The sequence below is a fragment of the Macaca fascicularis genome, chromosome 16 (genome assembly GCF_037993035.2).
Source record: "Macaca fascicularis isolate 582-1 chromosome 16, T2T-MFA8v1.1".
NCBI lineage: Eukaryota > Metazoa > Chordata > Mammalia > Primates > Cercopithecidae > Macaca > Macaca fascicularis.
Genome location: NC_088390.1, coordinates 52,829,893 through 52,850,356, shown reverse-complemented (window position 1 = coordinate 52,850,356; position 20,464 = coordinate 52,829,893). Strand labels below are relative to the sequence as shown.

Below are 20,464 nucleotides of genomic sequence, written 5' to 3'. Positions count from 1 at the left end.
TTTTATATAAGCAGATATAAAAAGAGATTGCTCCAAAGAAGTTCCAGACTATCGACATTGTAAAAGCGCCCAATCAGCTCTCTATAAACAGATTACTGTTATGTTCACCAATGAGTTTTTTGGGTTTTTTTTTTTTTTTTTTTTTTTTTTTTGAGACAGAGTCTCGCTCTGTTGCCTAGGCTGGAGTACAGTGGCATGATCTCGGCTCACTGCAAGCTCTGCCTCTCAGGTTCATGCCATTCTCCTGCCTCAGCCTCCCGAGTAGCTGGGACTACAGGGGCCCGCCACCACGCCTGACTAATTTTTTTGTATTGTTAATAGAGACAGGGTTTCACTATGTTAGCCAGGATGGTCTCGTGATCTGCCCGCCTCGGCCTCCCAAAGTGCTGGGATTACAGGCATGAGCCACCATGCCCAGCCAAGAATTTCTTTTTAATTTACTACTAAAAATTAGGCTTTTGGGTTGCCTTGACCAGCCAAATTCGACTGGTAATAAATACCATTTCTTCAGAGGGGGTGTCTTCATCTAATGCTATTTTGCCTGGCTATTATCAAGAAGGTCAGAGAAACCAGTCCAGGGTAGTGATGTTTGAGGTAGGTATTGAAGAGCTCAGGAAAACCATGAAGACAAGGAAGGATTATTGTCAGAGGGCTGTACTAGTAATTCTCAAAATGTTGTCCCTGCACCCAGCAGCACCAGTATTACCTGGGAACTTGTTAAACATGCAAATTTTCAGCCCTACTGCAGACCTACTGAATCAACAACTCGGGCACAGGGCCTAGTAACTGATGTTTTAACAGGTCCTGCAGTTGATTTTCACATATCTTAATATTGAGAACCACTGGACTAGAAATTTGAAAGAAAATGGTGTGTTTGAAGGGCTGCAATTTCTTCCACATGGCTCAGTTTTAGATTAAATATGGATAGTGGGGAAGTTTGAGGACGACAAAGCAGGCAAGATGATGATGTGCCTTGTGTCTTTATATGGAATTTACACCATATCATTAGGGTGATGAGGAGCTCCTAAAATGCTTATAAGCAGTGAATTAATAAGGAAGAACCTATTAAAATAACTCTAGGAACAGTGTGAGAAACAGACCCAGTCCCTGACTGGATGAGGTTGCAAAAAAAGAAAGAAAGAAAAAAGACAACAACAAGCTCATCATTGGTTGGGAGATTAAATGGTATCATGGTTATGGAAGACTTCTAGAGACTGGGAAAGGACTATCTAAGTTAGGATGAGCTGAAAGAAGGAAGAAGACAAAGATCTGTGTCAAGATTTTAAAGATAAGTAAATGTTGAAGTTACTAAAAGCAATTAAAAATAACAAAGAGCTGCCATTTTCAGTAAGAAAACAACGGAATCAGTTTTGGATTTGTTAACTTTTAGTTCCTGCGGGTGACTACAAGTTTAGGACTCATAATTCTGGTTATCAACAATCTATCCAGCCAGTTTTATATAAAATTAAACTGTAGGAACAAATGCAATATACTAGGGAAACTATATAAAAAAGAAAAGAACTGAAAAAAAGTCCTGAAGTTGCCATGAAAAGCTTTATAAATATGCTGGAGAGAAAGAGGGAATAAAAGTAAACTTTACTCTCTGATTTTGGCACTACTATCATGGATCTGCTCATCCATTGTCTGTCTAAAACATTACTATCTAAGGTGAAAACACTACGGCTAGCCTGGAGGCTCTAGAGTTTTCATAATTTTGAGAGACACCCAGCTTTTTCAAAGGTAACGGTTTAAAAAAACAAAACAAAACAAAACAAAACAAAACAAACTGCTAGGTGGTTCAGTGGCTCAAGCCTATAATCCTAGCACTTTGGGAGGCTGAGAAGGGAGAATCCCTTGAGGTCAGGAGTTTGAGACCAGCGTCTGTGCAACACAGCAAGACCTCGTCCCTAGCAAAAGAAAAACAAAAATAAAGAAAGAAAAAAAAGACAGAAACAAAGAAAGAAAATAGCAAAGCATCCTGGCGCATGCCTGTAATTCCAGCTACTCAGGAGGCTGAGATGGTAGGATGGCTTTAACCTCAGAGTTTGAGGCTGTAGTGAGCTATGATCAGACCACTGTACTCTGACCTGAATGACAGAGTGCTAATGACAAATATAGGGTATTAAGAATATTTACATAATGACCTTGAAACTAAGAAACAACAACTGATTTAAAGCACAACTTTAAATATTGATAATTTGGGGAAATAAAACATAATATTTTTTAGAAGACAACTGCCTAAAGCCCTTTCTCCTCTCCCTCCACCTGCAATACAACCTCCTCTTGAAATGAGCACTGCTTACTTACCTAATTTATCCAGTATCCTCCTTCCATCTTCTTTTCAAAATCTCAGCTTTACTAAACTCACTGAACAGAAAAGTTAGTTTATAATAGAATGTATTTCTATAGTGGCCCTTATTCCTAGGGAAGGTTGCAACTTGCTACTTCATGTTACTTTGGAGCTGTAAGTACAATTATGATGAAATTCAACAGTCTAAAAGAAAATATGCACGGGGATTGGTAGGGAGCTGAACATAAGGTGTCACCCTTACTCTCAGCTTGGCCTGTCTAAAAGTCAATGCCATTTATTTTATAAGCAAATTCTTATACAGGAAAATATTACAATCTTGGCAAAATACATTTTTTGCATCCGATGATCTTAGCTGCCTTCCAGCCCTGCTTAACAACTTCTAAAGGACACACACATGTATTGCAGGGTGGGGAGGTGGGTATAGGATTAATTATCTCTTTCCACACAATGTCTCTTCTTTCTGTCCAAATTATGGATAATGAGGCCAGAAGTGTAATTACTAAAGGAGTTTGGAAAGGTAATTACTGAACTAATCTCAACAATGGTGGTGACCGCAGCACAACAAAACTCGCTTTATAGCTGTCAGAGCCACTTGGAATGTGATAAACCTGCTGTGTTTGCAAACCCAGGTGCTGTAGGAAAGGAAGTTTCATATTAGCAAATTACCACAACTGCCTGCTACATTCGACTCATTTTGATTTTGTAATGAGAAAGCTGATTAAACTGTAATAACTTTAAGTTGTGACTCTTAAACAAGTTACACGTTTAAGAGTGTAACTCTTCGATCATGTGCATGATCTCGTAGTTGGGGTTTCTCGGAGTATGTTTTTTAAAGAGGTGAAAAAACAAAGATGGCAGGTTTGAGGACCCTTTCTGGGATCCTGTTGAATATAAGGCTGAGATCTGCAAATAACTCTACCTTCATCGGTTTCCACTGATCACTGGAGAGTTAAAGTTTAAGGGAACTTCATAGCAATTCTCAAATTAAAGCACCGAGCTTTGGGACTGCCAGCCAAGGCCTCCTGGGAGAATGGATACTTCCAAAGCTTAGGTAAAAGTACATGGGATATATAAATTAAATTTCAACTCCATGCTTCCCATTGCTTCTCTGTTACCAGTTCTTTCTTGCTGTGATCCAGAGAGCACGCCACATCCTCCTCCAACCCCTTCACCCTCACTGGCAGAGAACAATCTCTCCACCCCTTTTTGCTCCCGTACCGTTCACTCCTAAGCCCTAGGTTCTGCCGCCTCTTCTCATCCTTTTGTGACGTAGTGGCCCCTGGCCGGGCCCAGGCACACTAGGCTCACAAAGGCAGGCACAGACTGCAACCCTGCTCAGTGTTCCGGGTGCTTCAGGCTGGCTTGGGTCCTGCTGCTCTAACCCCAAGGGCCCTGGAGTGCGCCCTGATACCTCCATCACTCACCATGGCCGGTCAGTTCTGCCTCCCTGTATCCCCACGCCTCTCGCCCCTGAAACCCTTGAAGCCACATTTCGGAGACATCCAAGTGGGCATCTACGTGGCGATCCAGCGCAGCGACAAGCGGATGCACCTCGCTGTGGTCACAGAGATCAACAGAGAAAATTCTTGGGTCACGGTAGAGTGGGTGGAGAAAGCAGTCAAAAAAGGCAAGAAGATTGACCTGGAGACCATACTCCTGCTGAATCCATCTCTGGACTCTGCTGAAGACCCCATGCCCGTATCCCCTTTGGCTCCCGCGCCCTCTTCGGCCATCGGGGACCAGAGTACCGCCACGAAACGGGTTGTGATGATCCCCCAGAAAAACAAAACAGCCTCAGGGGACAGCCTGGACGTGAGGGTCCCCAGCAAACCTTGTCTGATGAAGCAGAAAAAGTCTCCCTGCCTCCAGGAAATCGAGAAAGTGCAGAAGCAGCGGGAAAAGCGCAGGCGGCTGCAGCAGGAGATCCGAGCTAGACGCGCCCTCGATGTCAACACCAGAAACCCCAACTACGAGATCATGCACATGATCGAAGAGTATCGCAGGCACCTGGACAGCAGCAAGATCTCAGTCCTGGAGCCCCGGCAAGAACATCGCATCTGCGTCTGCGTGAGGAAGCGGCCTCTCAACCAGCGAGAGACCACCTTGAAGGACCTGGATATCATCACCGTCCCCTCGGACAATGTGGTTATGGTGCATGAGTCCAAGCAAAAGGTGGACCTCACTCGCTACCTGGAGAACCAGACCTTCTGTTTCGACCATGCCTTCGACGACAAAGCCTCCAACGAGTTGGTGTACCAGTTCACCGCCCAGCCACTGGTGGAGTCCATCTTCCGCAAGGGCATGGCCACCTGCTTTGCCTACGGGCAGACGGGCAGTGGGAAGACGTACACCATGGGTGGAGACTTTGCAGGAAGGGCCCAAGATCATTCTAAGGGCATTTATGCTCTGGTGGCACAGGACGTCTTTCTCCTGCTCAGAAACTCCATATATGAGAAGCTGGACCTCAAAGTCTATGGGACATTTTTTGAGATTTATGGGGGCAAGGTGTATGATTTGTTGAACTGGAAGAAGAAACTGCAAGTCCTTGAGGATGGCAATCAGCAAATCCAAGTGGTCGGGCTGCAGGAGCAAGAGGTGTGTTGTGTGGAGGAAGTGTTGAACCTGGTGGAAATAGGGAATAGCTGTCGGACTTCCAGGCAAACATCTGTCAACGCCCACTCATCCAGGAGCCACGCAGTTTTCCAGATCATCCTGAAGTCGGGAGGGAAACTGCATGGCAAGTTTTCCCTGGTTGATTTAGCTGGCAATGAAAGGGGAGCAGATACGACCAAGGCCAGCCGGAAAAGGCAGCTGGAAGGGGCAGAGATTAACAAGAGTCTCCTAGCCCTCAAAGAATGTATTCTGGCTTTGGGTCAGAACAAGCCTCATACCCCATTCAGAGCCAGCAAACTCACACAGGTGCTCCGGGACTCCTTTATAGGCCAGAACTCCTCCACTTGCATGATCGCTACTATCTCTCCAGGGATGACCTCTTGTGAAAACACCCTCAACACTTTAAGATATGCAAACAGAGTAAAAGAATTAAATGCAGATGGAAGGCCCTACCATCGTGGCCTCTATCCAAATGGACATGAGGCATCAAGGATGTTGAAAAGTCACATCGGAAATTCAGAAATGTCCCTTCAGAGGGATGAATTTATTAAAATACCTTGTGTACAGAGTGAGGAGCAGCAGAAAGAGATTGAAGATGTTGAAAGAGCCACTCTTTTAGGGAAGGATACCACAACTTCAAGGAAGGGATCTAGCCAATGGCTGGAGAACATCCAGGAGAGAACCGGTGGAGTAAACCATGATGTTGATTTTTGTATTGCCCAGTCTTTGTCCATTTTGGAGCAGAAAATTGGTGTTCTGACCGAGATCCAAAAGAAATTGAAATTATTACGCGCTGACCTCCACGTGAAGAGCAAGGTAGAGTGAAGCCAATGGTGAGAGATCAAGTCCGAAATGCTGCACTGCTGCAGTTTCCACCACTCTTATACAGGAAAACTGTCCAAATTATCTAAATATAAAGATCCTCTTGAAAAAGCTTAAAACATCTTAAAATACGCTGATGCGAAACATGCTCTTTCTTCTGCCTCTGTATTTCTGTAGTTTGTTTTCATCCTGCTGAACAGTAGTTTTCAACAGGGAATGATTCCTCCCCACCCCCCACCAGAACATTTGGCAATATCTGGAAACATGTTTGATTGTCACAACTGGGGGTGATGAGGATACTCGCATACAGTGGGTTGAGGACCAGAAATGCTAAACATTCTTAAATGTTAAACATTCTAAAATATACAGCAGCAGTCCCCAACCTTTTTGATACCACTGACCGGTTTTGTGGAAGAGAGTTTTTCCACGGGTGGGGTTGGGGATGAAACCGTTCCACTTCAGATCATCAGGCATTAGTCTCCTAAGGAGCGTGCAACAACCTAGATCCCTCGCATGCACAGTTCAAAATAGGGTTCGTGCTCCTTAAGAATCTAATGTTCCCGCTGATCTGACAGGAGGCGGAGTTCAGGTGGTAATGCCCGCTCACTGCCAGCTTACCTTCTATATGTAGTCTGGTTCCCAAAAGACCACAGACCTACCGGTCTGCAGCCCAGGGATTGAGGACCCTGAAGTGTACAGGACAGCTGCTCACAGCAGGTAACTATCCTGTTGCAAACATCAATGCCATCGAGGTAGAGAAACCCTGCTGTAGGAGAAACCGGCTGTGATGAAAGCAGATACACTAAATTTCCAGCTGGGAAAGCAAAACACTGTAAGTTAAAGTAAATACATTGAAAGACACCAAGGGTATACAATGGAGTAAATCTAAGGATACTGCTCATGAATCTTTCCCTTGCATTGCTGTTTAGATTCAAATGGTTTTTAAGATCTAATCATACTGGGAGGCTGGATTTTCCTTGAAACCGTGTATGAGCGCCTAGAATTGAGAGGGCCTTTTTAAAAGAAATATTTGAGTTGAAATGGCAAAGTACTGTACTCCCTAGGAGTGATTAAAATGCATGTGTGTAGGGATGTGTGTGTGTGTGTGCATGTTTTGCATAAGTAGGGCTTTGTTGACTACGGTGTCTTAAATCTTTTTTTTCCTCACACTCTTTACCACATATTATATTTATATGCTTCACGTAAAAAGCCTTCCTGTATCAAATTGGAGCAGGATATAAGTCAGCAAAACAGTAGAAAAACTTCCACCTAGAAATGGAACACATCCCATAAATACCTCAAAAGTAGTGTCAGAAACATTGACACCTTAGATTGATCAGATATTTGAAACATTTTCCTGATTCGAGGATCACAAAGTCCATTCAGGCTTTTTTAAAAAAAACTAATCTGATATGTAAATACAAATATAACAAATAATACATGCAGCAAACTAATTAATTAGCAAACATTATATAAAATACTGTAACAAAAAAGAAGGATCTTTTGGTTTCACATCTTATCAGTTCCAAATGCTTATTAAAAAGAACTAAATGGAAATGATTTGCAAAAAAAAAAGTGCATGGCAGACTGAGGAAATTTAGACAATACATAGTCTCTCAATTTTGCTACTCTTATTATTTTCATAAGTTTGCCTAAAAGTTACAAAGTCCTCATTAACTAATATATTAGGATAACTGGCACATTACTATAGAGTAGAAAAATAATGTCCTAGCAAAAACTATCAGTGTGAAACAATAAGGATGACCGTGAACATCTGCTCTTTTGTAATTAATATTTGTGGTCTTTAAAACACAAACACACACACACACTTACTAGTGCTTTGATTGGATTGCATTGAATCAACACATTAACTTGATAAAGATTAGTATCGTTACAATTTTGAGTCTTCAATCCATGAATACTCGTCTTAGAAGTTTATTTAGTTCTTCATTAATTTCTCTCATTAATCTTTTGTAATTGTCCATGTTGAGGTGTTACATTCCTTTCATTAAAACCATGATTAGATAGTCGATTAGATAATCAGTGTTTTTAAGGCTCATCTGAATTTTATCACATTTAAATGTAATCTTCAAAATATTCCTAATGTATACGGGAAAAGTTGGTGTTTATGTTTGGACTTCTACATTTAATGATAAATTCACTTACTAATTCTAATAGAACTTAAAATATATTATGTTGGATGTGTTTAGGTACATAATTATGGCATTTGTTAATGATAAAAATGTTGTTTCTCCTCTTCCAATTTTTATTCCTTTTATTCAAAAGTATATACTTTTATTATCTTATTCCCATAAGGCCTTGTATGTAATGTTGAGTAGAAAAAGTCATAACAGGAATTACCTTGTTCTCTATCTCACAAGAAAATATTTTGACAGTTTAGCAATCAGTATAGTTTAGTGGTTCGACTTTTGTACATAGACCAATCTTACCGGATTCAGAATTTCTTTATCTATATGTAGTTATTGTTAATGAGTGCTAAATTTTATCCTGTCTTTTCTTCATCTATTTAGATGACCATATGATATTTTCCTTTAGTCTCTAAGTGTAAAGAATTGTAATAACTTTTCAAATGTTAGATTAATCTTGCTTTTTGAAACAAATTCAACTTATACTTTTTTATACATCATTGAATTAGAAATAATAATTAGGTTAGATTTTTTTGTGTTTATATTCATGGGAGATACTATGCTATAATTTTCTTTTCTTTTGATATCTTTCTCAGGGATTGGAATTAGATTTGTTAATTCTATAAAACAAAATGAGAAGCCTATTCTCATTTTTATTTTCTGAAATCATTGGGATTTTTTTTTTTTTTTTTTTTTTTTTTTTTGAGGTGGAGTCTAGCTCGCTGGAGTGCAGTGGCAACACTTTGGCTCACTGCAACCACCACCTCCTGGATTCAAGTGATTCTCCTGTCTCAGCCTCCAGAGTAGCTGGGATTACAGGTGCCTGCCACCACATCAGGCTAATTTTTGTATTTTTAGTAGAGACGATTTCGCCATGTTGGCCAGGCTGGTCTCAAACTCCTGACCTCTGGTGATCCACCTACTTCAAACTCCCAAAGTGCTGGGATTACAGGTGGGAGTCACCGCACCAGGCTGGATATGATTTCTATTAAATTTTGGTTAAATACTTCAAAGCTATCTGGCTCTGGAGTTATGTTTATGACAAAATTTTCTAGATTATTTTAATGGAAATAATATTATTCAAGTTTAGACAATATTTTTCTCATACCAGTTTTAATAAATTTTATTAAGTTATTCTCATAAAACTATACTATAGTCATTATCTATCATGCCCATATTATTGATTTCTTTTTGATCCTGATACTGGTAAATTATGTCTTCTCTTTTTTATTGTTAATCAGACTTGTTATATGTTTATGAATTATATTAGTTTTTTCAAGGAAACTACTCTTAGCTATTTTCTTGATTGTGTTTGTTTTTATTTTATTAATTCAATTTTCCTTCTTTCTGTGTAATTTCCACTTTTTTCATTTTATTAATTTCTATGCTTACATAATAAATTTGTCATCCTTTTATGATTATTCTTTTGACTACTGCTTTTAGTTAATCTACATTATATTTTTATTATTCAAAAAATTGAATACTGAAATATTCAAAGTATTCATTTTCTAATTTTCACTTACCAATAAGGTATTAAAAGCATTGTTATATGCCTATTTTTAAATTTGTTTAATCGCGTTGTTCAAATATTTTATAACACTTATTTACTTTATCCTTTACCATGATATTAAATTCTTAAACTTTAATTGTAGGCTTAATTACTTTTCCTTTTAATTCTGACAGTTTTCAGTTTATATCTTTTGAGGTTATGTTCTAGTTGCTTATAAATTTGGGGTTTTATATATGCCTGTTGAGTTCACAGTTTTAACATACTAAATGTTTCTCTTTGTTTTTCATAATTTTTCTTGAATTAAATTATGCATTTCCTAATATTCATATAGAGAATATTTTGCTTTATTTCAGTTTGTATTTCTATGGTATATATTATGCTGCCCTTTTATTTTGAAACTTTCTGTTCTTTACAGCTAAGATTAATTCTTTATAAAAATAGATAATTGGTTTTAGTTTTTTAATCCCATATTATAATTTTTGTCTTTTAATGAAAACATTTATGTCCTTTAGATTTAACGTAGCTACTGATATATTTAGGATCATGTCTGAGAGCATTTCTTGTAACTTGAAAATCATATCATGCATTCTTATTATTACATTATATTCCTTCATCAAAAGTGAAACTACCTTAAATATTTTAGTTCATTGTTTCCCAGATTTTATGCTTTTTTTCTTTTAATTATATATATATATATTAAGGCAATATATATATGCTTTTAATACATCATTATTAATATTTAAACAGTGAATACACATTTAAATAACTCATGTTTATTTTTCCAATATTCTTAATTCTGTATGCTTTATATTTAATTATTTATATCCAATACTTTATACTTAATTCTTTACTATTTCCATTTAGGATCATTTTTCTTCTTACACGACCCATATATGTGTATGTAAGAGTAAGCCTGTTAGTGAAAATTCTATTAATTTAAATAATCTTCATTTTACCTTCTCTTTTGAAGTATATATTTGCTGCTTACAGAATTCTTGGTCACCTATTCTTTCATTTATGTATTTATTTATTTGCCCTTCAAAGAAGTCATTATTTTGTTTTATTATTTTGCCATTTCTATTAAAACTTAACTGTGATTTTCAGGAACTTTTAAGATTTTTTTCTCCTGATTTCAAATCAGGATTGCTTTTTCTATAATGCAACAAGGGTGTTTTTCTTATTTATTCTTGTGTTTTATAAAACTTTTAAATATATCACTGATATCCTTCATCAGTTTTGATAAAGTATTGGAGTCTCACTCTGTCACCTAGGCTGGAGTACAGTGGCGAGAACCCGGCTCACTGCAACCTCCACCTCCCGGGTTCAAGCAATTCTTCTGTCTCAGACTCCTGAGTAGCTGGGACTACAGGCACCTGCCACCATGTCTGGCTCATTTTTGTATTTTTAGTACAGACGGGGTTTCACCATGTTGGCCAGGCTGGTCTCAAACTCCTGACCTGAGGTGATCCACCCGTCTCAGCCTCCCAAAGTGCTGGGATTACAGGCATGAGCCTCTAGCCCCACCAAAGTATCAACTTTCAACAGTTCAAATATTATTTTTAGATCTTCTATGTCTTCCCTTCTTGGAAATTACAAATACTTAAGTATTCTACATGTTTCATAGTATTTTATCTCGTTTGCATTAATTTATCTCTTAATGCTTCAGTTTGGATACTATCTAGTTGCCTATCTTCCATTTCACTAATCCTCTTTGTCAAATCTATTAAACTCATGCATTAAATTTTTAATTTCAACTTTTATTCTTAATTCTAGGATTTTCACTTGACTCTTAAAGGAGATCTCTGTTGGTCCTGTTGATTTAAGTTGTTCGGTACTTTGCGTTCATATGCCTAGCATGTTTTGATTAAATGCTGAACAATATGTATGATATAACGTGAAAGCTCTATATGATGTTACATTTTTCCAAAGAGGATTTATTTTTCTTTCTGAAGACAAATAGAGTAAAGGCATATCACCTTGATCCCTTGTTCTGGTTTACTCTTAATTTTTGGGCTTAGCATGTCTGGCATATTAACTAAAAGTTTCTACTTTCATGGACTCTTGCTTTTCTAAATCTATAAGCTTGATAAATTATCCGCTGACTTTTAATCTGTTTCCAACTGCTTTATGATTTTTTTTCATGTTTGAACCTTGTTCTATGCATGCACAGTCTTAGAGTTAGCAATACATTAAGGAGAAATTGCATGTAGATTGTTTATGTCAATTCTCTGTCATCTTTTTTTTTTTTTTTTTTTTTTTTTTTTTTTTTTTTTTTTTTGCAAAACCAGTCTTGCTGGCTCTGGTAGTCCTGAACTTTAATGTTAGGGTTTTGTGAAACTGTTTCCCTGTGAGACTGCAACAGTATTTACTTGGCTACTGCTTTCTTTTTGGGCTTACTGTTCAGTCTCAAGAATCAGCAAATGCTCCAAGAGGGAAAGGTAGCAGTGAAGATAAATCTCAATGTGGTTTCCTTTTCCCTGTGATTTCTTAAAAAATTGTTATTGAGATGTAATTTACATAATATAGTTATATGTATTTTTCTAAGGATTCTTACGTTCAAATCTGTAGAATACAACTTAAAACTTCTACTTCAGTAAAAAATTGCTCGCTATTTCTGTTTGCTTCCGTTGCATTAAAATTTTTTCTTAATTAGTACGCATTCATATTTCCATTGACATTAGTATTTTTTCCTGAGAATATGTATGGTACTTGAAATAATGTAAAACTACAGCATACAATTTTATATCGAATATTATAAAATAAAATATTATGTATATGAAAAAAACTCAGAAAATAAATTAATTGGAGTCCACTATAAGAGAATTGTTGACAACTTGCCCAGATGCCCTGAAGTTAAAAAAAAGATTGTAAGCAAATTAATGCTTTAACAAGATGGTAGAAAAAAAGTCAGAACTGCTAAATTAAGAAAAATAAATACTTTCAGTACTTTGAAAACATCCATTTACACACAAAAACTTGACATGCTAATTATAAGCTATGCTTATCTATTAATTGAAGTAGATTTTTTCCTATCCTGTAGTGGACAAACTTATTTTGAATGACTGCATAAACTTGCACTTAATAAAACTACTTTTAAAATACCAAACTTAAGGTTTTATACTTGCAAGTTTTTCTTCCCATAATTAATCTGTGATCATAAGTTTTTGTACTATTAATATTATTCTACTACTTTTTATTTGGTAAAATTATTTTCATAATCTACATGACAAAACTGTATCAGAGCCCTGGAGAAATATTTATGTGCTTCTTAGGTGAACGTATAAATTATTTTTTGCTTGCAATTTGATTACAGCTTTAAAATATTCTTGTAGAAGGAATACAGTTTCTATCATGTGTTGCTTAAGAAAACAAATGTCAAATAACCTGTTATTCAAAGTATAGATATTATCTTCAAAGCAAACCTGTCATTTATAAACTGTTCGTTTAATTCTTTGTATTCTCCAAAAGAGCAACTCCAGATAGCAAACCTTAATACATCATTTTTCTGAATTTGATTTTTTTCCTAGTTAAGGCATTTTCTTTCTAATGTAACATAAATGTAATGTCTGAATTTTTTTTTAAAAGGCTTAAAGAAGATATTGGCCAAACAAGATATTAAGGGCTTAAATAAGCTATTGATCCAAATTACTAATTGAAGATAAAAACAGAACAGAGAGAGGTTGCCTCTGCACTTCTAAAAACCATCCGTGTTTGAGGTGATTCTAAACATGAATGAAGCTGTCTATTGGTCATAGCTAGAATACAAGGGCTTGAATGGTAACAGTAAGAAGGTACACAGTAATCCGGAGCAGGAAAAAATGGAAATAATTATCAAAGCAACAATTACAAATAGAAGTAATTAAAATAAAGGTTATGGCATGGTGCCAGTTAACCAATATACCATGCTCACACTCATGTCTGTCATGAAGTTATGAGTATAGAAAGGGATGAATAAATTAGGCCATGGTGGAGAATCTAAATAGTTTTTACATTGTCTGGACATGAGTCCAAATGTTGAGATTAAAATCAAACAGCCCAAGTGAGCCAAAACACCTGCCTTAGAGTTAAATATTTTGGGTTTGACTTAAGGCTTTGTCACCTAGTAGCTATGTGAATTCAGACAAGCTATTGACCCTCTGTATTATTTATTATTTTTTCATACCTGTTAAAAAACAGTCTAAAAATATCCACTATGCCAATCTCACAGAGTCATTTTGGAGGATCAACTTAAGAAGTTTCAATAAAATGAGATTTTACTAATCATCTTCTATGTCTTCCTTCTTACTTGTTACCTTACTGTGTTCCTTACTACTATTACCATTCAAGCCCTTGTATTCTAGCTATGACCAGTAGACAGCTTCATTCATGTTCTGATCACCCCAAACACAGACGATTTTTAGGAGTGCAAAGGCACCCTCTCTCTGTCCTGTTTTTATCTTCAATTAGTAATTTGGATCAATATCTTGTTTATATCTTATCTGGCTAGTATCTTATATGAATTTCACCTATGAGAAAAAGTGTAGCTGTGTTTGTGTTTCAAATCGGTTTTTACATTGATACATCATTCTGCCCAACGACAGAAAGTACAATTTTCACATGACCAGTTGACACATGTGAATGACTAGTCCTCAGGATTTGCTTGCATTGGTAAACAGCTGATTTTAACAAGTGGTTATATCTCTCTTTTTTTTTTTTCTTTTCTTTTTTTAACCTTTATATTATATTCAGGGGCACACGTGCAGGTTTGTTACCTAGGTAAGCTTCTGGGGGGATTTGTTGTACAGATTATTTCATCACCCAGATCTTAAGCCTAGTACCCATTAGCTGTTTTTCCTGATCCTCTCCCTCCTCCCACCCTCCACCCTCCAATAAGCCCCAGTGTGCGCTGTTCCCTCTATGTGTCCATGTATTCTCAGCATTTATCTCCCACTTTCAAGTGAGAACATGCAGTATTTGGTTTTCCTTTTCTACATTAATTCTCTAAGGATGCTTCTGGATGCATCCATGTCCCTGCAAAGGACATGATCATGTTCTTTTAATGGCTGCATAGTATTCCATGGTGTATATGTATCACATTTATTTTACTGAGTCTATTATTTATGAGCATTTAGGTTGATTCCACGTCTTTAATATTGTGAATAGTGTTGCAATGAACATACACATTCATGTGTCTTTATAATAGAATGATTTATATCCCTTTGGATATATACCCAGTAATGAGATTGCGTAGTCAAATAGTATTTCCATCTTTAGGACTTTGAGGAATTGCTACATTGTCTTCCACAATGGTTGAACTAATTTACACTCCCACAAACAGTGTATAAGCCTCACCTTTTCTCTGTAACCTCCCCAGGCTCTGTTATTTTTGAGTTTTTAGTAATAGCTTTTCTGACTCGTGTGAACTGTTATCTCTAATGCATTTCTCTAATGATCTGTGAGGTGGAGCTTCTTTTTTCATACGATTATTGGTTGCATGCATATCTTCTTTTGAAAGGTGTCTATCTATTCATGTCCTTTGCCTACTTTTTAACAGAATTTTAAAAAATAAATTTGTTTAAGTTCCTTATAGATTCCAGATATTAGAACTTCATTAGATGCATAGTTGGTACAAATTTTCTCCCATTCGGTAGGTTGTCTGTTTACTCTTTTGATAGTTTCTTTTGCTGTTCAGAAACTCTTTAGTTTAATTATATTCCAAATGTCAATTTTTGCTTTTGTTGTGATTAATTTTGGAGCCTTTATCAGGAAATCTTTTCCCCTGCTTATGTCCTGAGTAGTATTGCCTAAGTTTTCTTCCAGGATTTTTATACTTTGAGTTTTACATTGAAGTCTGTAATCCTTCTTGAGTTAATTTTTAATTTTTGTATGTGGTGTAAGGTGTTTTTTTGTTTTTTGTTTTTTTTTTGAGATGGAGTTTCACTGTTGTTGCCCAGGCTGGAGTGCAATGGCGCTATTTCGGCTCACCACAACCTCTGCTTCCTGAGTTCAAGCAATTCTCCTGCCTCAGCCTCCCAAGTAGCTGGGATTACAGGCATGTGCCACCACGCCTGGCTAATTTTTTGTATTTTTCGTAGAGATGGGGTTTCTCCATCTTGGTCAGGCTGGTCTCGAACTCCCAATCACAGGTGATCCTCCTGCCTCAGCCTCCCAGAGGGCTGAGATTACAGCATGAGCCACCATGCCCAGCTGTAAGTTAATTTTTGTATGTGTATTTGTATGTGGTATAAGGTTGAAACTGAAAGGGTCCAGTTTCTATCTTCTGTATATGGCTAGCCAGTTATCATAGAACCATTTATTGAATAGGAAATTCTTTCCCTATTGCTTGTTTTTGTCAGGTTTGTCGAAGATCTGATAGTTGTAGGTGTGTAGTCTTATTTCTGGGTTCTCTATTCGTTTCCATTGGTCTATGTGTCTATCTTTGTGCCGGTACCATGCTGTTTTGGTTACTGTGGCTTAGTAGCATAGATTGAAGTCAGGTAACATGACACTTCTAGTTTTGTTCTTTTTGCTTAGGATTCTGTTGGCTATATGGGCTCTTCTTTGGTACCAAATGAATTTTAAAATCATTTTTTTCCCTAATTCTGTGAAGAATGCCATTGGTAGTTTAATAGAAACAGTGTTGAATTTAGAAATTGCTTTGGGCAATATGGTCATTTTAACAATATCAATTCTTCCTATCCATGAGCATGAGATGTTTTTCCATTTGTTTGTGTCATCTCTGATGTCTTTGAGCAGTGTTTTGTGCTTTTCCTTTTAGAAATCTTTTACCTCACTGGTTAATTGTATTCCCAGGTATTTTATTCTTTTTGTGGCAATTGTGAATGGGAGTACATTTCTGATTTGACTCTGGGCTTGACTGTTGTTGGTGTATAGGAATGTTAGTGATTTTTGTGCATTGATTTTGTATCCTGAGACTTTGCTGAAGTTGTTTATCAACTTAAGAACTGTTTGGGCTGAGACTATGGGTTTATCTAGGTATAGGGTCATGTCTGCAAACAGATATAGTTTGATTTCCTCTCTTCCTATTTGGATGTCCTTTTTTTCTTTCTCTCACCTAAGTGGCCTGGCCAGGACATCCAATAGTATGTTGAATAGGAGTGGTGAGAGAGGGCATCCTTATAATAAGGGGTCATATCTCTACACTGGCACCTACCTGTATTCAGCTTTTCAGTTTGACCCCCAACAAGAAACTCCACCATCACTAGCTAATGCTATTCCTTTAACCTAGCCACAGGGTTTCTTTAGGTATTTTGGCATCTGCTGTCACGTCTGTGTCTCACTCAGCTCTATAGGAAAACCTTTAACTCTCTCCTGCCACCTACCAGAGATATTTCCTGAGGCTCTGTATCTTTGGCTTTAGCCATTGCTTGACCACATGCAACTCTCTCAACACCCGTGAAGAACCTGCCAGAATGTAGGAACACAACCAGGAATGTGAGCATGGGTTAGCTCACTCTTTCAGGACTTAAACTAATGTAGGGTTTTACCACAACCCTGTAAGATATGGCCCAGAGAAAAAAAAAAGAACACAAGATAACAGTTGTCCCTCTATGATCCTTCTCTTGTTCTCTTCCATTCTATAACCATTGGGATCTTATCTGAGTAGGAAAGCAAGAAAAATTTGTTTATGGAATAAACTTTATGGCCTGTGTCTTGTAAGATTATACTTCAGAAAAACAAAAGTTCACCCTCTTGCACTTCTAAAAGCCTTTTCTCTCAAGATCATAATCTCTATTTTCAGTACCAAAAGTCTATTTTAACACTAAAAAATAAAATATTTACCCCTTTGTTTTCCCCTGATTTTTTTCCCTGAAAGACACAATCCCATATTTTCCTAGCTGTTGGGTAAGGGCTGAAAATACAATAAATTGTGTTTGAAGTGTGAGGGTAGCACTGATGAAGGTATAGACACATCAGTCAATAATTCAACATATTCCTACGCATGACATTTCCCCCATTAGAAATAAAAGACTGAGAAAAGAGGCCCTGCTATTCTTTTGACATCTGTGTTCTCAGCATCTAGAATAGCACCTAGAAAATGAATATTTGTTGAATGAAGACTTGTACATAAAATGGCTCAAATCCTCATCAACACAATCACCCACAGAAGTATTGAAAGAGAAAAGGACTAGAGGCAGAAACCTGAGAAAAACAAATAATTTAAGGTGCAAGATAGTGGACAAATTATGAGTGAAGGAGGATAAGAAGGAGAGGTCAGCGAATTAGAAGAAAAACCAGGGGAAAAAAAAGAAAAGTGGTACAGAAAGCAAAGAAGGAGAGAATTCAAAGGGCAGAGAGAGTAAACTATGTTAAGAAGAAAATAAAAATCAGTGATCTAGTAGAATAAAGGCTTAAGAGCAGGTCAATGGTTTTGACGATGTATAGGCCATTAATAAACTTTGAGAGATCAGCTTGAATGAAATTGTTGGTTCAGAAGTCCAATTGCAAAGGACTGAAGAGTCAGAAAGCAGCTAGGATAATGAATGTGAAAGTGCTTCTTAAATCCTAAACCACTTTAAAAATGTAATTAGAATATACAGCTTGTTAGATTTAGGTCCTGGTTGTTGCTCATTCACCAAACTTTCTGAATTCATGTGTTTTTCTTGGCATCAAGCACAGGCAGCTAGGGTTTTAGCTGAGTATGTCACAATCAATGAAACAGATGTTAACATTTCCTTAACATTTTTCTTCTTCCTTGACCTAACCTTTCTTCATAGCACGCTCAGGTTTAAATTAATGCACTGTCTTTAAACAATCTTCAAATGCACCCCACTGTTTCTCTAGGTCATTTCAATAGGTCATCTTCCTATTGCTAACACCTTCACAACTTGCCTTCAGCTTCTTAAAAAAATCTGATTTGTTTAGGTAAAATTGATAAAACTTTGAATGTGTCCTTGACCTCAGCCACAAGATCTGGAACACAATCTATCACTTAACCATGCCTCAGAACTGGCCCCAATTGCATTATTTTGAATACTTCTTCTTTCTTGGCTTCTCTATCCCTGATTTCCATTTTTATGGATTCCCTGTCTATCAAGTGAACTACTAGACATTGCACAAACTTAAGATATAATTAATTATACTCTGAAAGTTTTCCTGAGTCGGGCATATATTTCTCAAATAACCTCATTCTAACTTTCCTTTTAATGACACCTAATTCTGAGAACATTAATAGAAAGGCATAAAATCAGCAATTTTAGATTGGTTATATTTAAAATAATTCAGAAAGTAATGGTTTGAGTATATTAATTTGTTTCATAGAGAAAACACTAGGAGATATTAATATTTAAAGGTTCCTGCCACTATTTGAGATTTTTCTACCAGAACCTTATAACTTATCTTTTCAGCACCAGAACTGTTTATGAAGAAAAATAATCAAATGAAATAATTTCATAGTTATATTTATTGGCAAAAGAGTGACATCTATTGTTCAGTGTTATATAAAATGGAATTTAAAAATCAAAAACAATGCCTTATTTTTTATGTGATTAGCTCCAGAATAATAACTTCTTAAATTTATTGTTTCAAAGAGATTAATGGGTGATATTCAATAATTCATTTTTATTATGAAATCAAATTTAGGTGATTATTTAAGATCATGAACATGTAATTATGATTCAAAGGCTCAGGATCTGTCTAGGTACTAAAAGTAGAGAGGAAGAAATAAGATAATAAAAATATAGAATAAAATTTTTAAAGGTGACTACTTTTTTTTCTATATATATATATTCTTCTTGCTATAAATCAAATATGTTTACTGAAATCTGTGAATTTGCAAATTGAATTCTGAATTCAAGTTTCTGTTCTCATCTTAATTCTGTTGTTAACTATGTCTATGAAGTTAAACAAGTTGCTTTCATCTTGGCTACAGTTTATTATCTACAAAAATACGAGTATGAGACTTGAACTGAAGGTAGTCAACTTCCTGCTAGCATTTATTAAGATGCTGTTCAGAATCACTAGATTAAGCAAAAATTTTTAAAGTTTGACCATACTGAGTGTCCATAATGATATGGAAGAATTGAAATTCTCAAACACTGATGTTAGGAGTATAAACAAATACAGTCCCTTTCAAAAGCAATTTGAAAATATCCTGTAAATTTTAAGGTGGACTTATCCCATCATCCTGCTTTTCCATTTGTGTAAGCACTTTATAGGGAATTCCCACACATATACACAAGGAGGTATTTTCAAGAACTACATCATTGCAACATTGAAAAATTAACAATAGAGTGTTACAGGAGAATTGATAAAATCTTGCATCTGTACCCACTGATATATTTTATAATATAAACATAAAATGATTGAATTACAGTAGCATCTATCAACATGGGTAAACCTCAGTCAAACAATATGAGTAAAAGAGGCACGTTTCAGATTATGCAGCAAATGATATTTTATATAAGAAACCAAAATGTTTCTATTCATTGACTATAGGCACACCATAGATAGAAAAGTATAAAATATTCATGAGAATAATAAAGAACAAATTCATGACAATGGTCACCTATGGAAATGCAGGGGAGTTAATGTGACCAGAATGGATACATTGGGACCTGAACTGCATCTGAAATGTTTTCCTTATTGAACAAAAAGAGAGAAAGTCATGTGAAGCAAAATAAGGCAAATTGAGGAGCGGTTTTCAATGAGTTATGGGCAGATTGATTCTTATTAGAAGATTATACTTTTCTGCAGGTTTGAAATATTCATAATTTTGGTAAAAACAATATTAACATTCTAATTCTAAATCTCACAGAAAACTGAGTACCTAATCTTTTTTGTATGTTTTTGGGCATTTTTATGAGATTAGAATTTAATGACAAGTGTATGATAAGACTTGAAACATAGCTTTTCTCTCTCCAGTCCTCATATTTGTTAAAACAAAAAAAAGCACAGCAAGAATAATCTTTCACATAGGCTTTTAAATTGGCTTTGATGGAACTCTGTTCCATAAGGAATATCGGATTAGACTTTCTAAAGCTGAGCCCAGCCATGGGTTCATACCCTCAGATTACTATTAGTTGAGTAAATTCCTCCCTTCTTGAGGTCCCAAGACAGCTT

At 36.4% G+C, this 20,464-nt stretch overlaps 1 protein-coding gene and 1 long non-coding RNA gene across 2 annotated transcripts in view; one reads left to right on the top strand and one right to left on the bottom strand.

Annotated features, from left to right (window-relative positions):
- Positions 1 to 20,464, bottom strand: part of LOC102130544 (uncharacterized) — a 35,148-nt gene that overhangs the window by 11,992 nt on the left and 2,692 nt on the right. The gene's annotated exons all lie outside the window — the stretch shown is intronic.
- KIF2B (kinesin family member 2B) lies at positions 3,630 to 5,894 on the top strand. The gene has a single exon (XM_005583759.4). It carries the CDS (start codon positions 3,737 to 3,739, stop codon positions 5,747 to 5,749), a length of 2,013 nt encoding a protein of 670 aa, XP_005583816.3. The 5' UTR covers positions 3,630 to 3,736; the 3' UTR covers positions 5,750 to 5,894.

Excerpts from the sequence above, each read along its gene's own strand:
- KIF2B (XM_005583759.4), top strand. The coding sequence starts at position 3,737 with ATGGCCGGTCAGTTCTGCCTCCCTGTATCCCCACGCCTCTCGCCCCTG.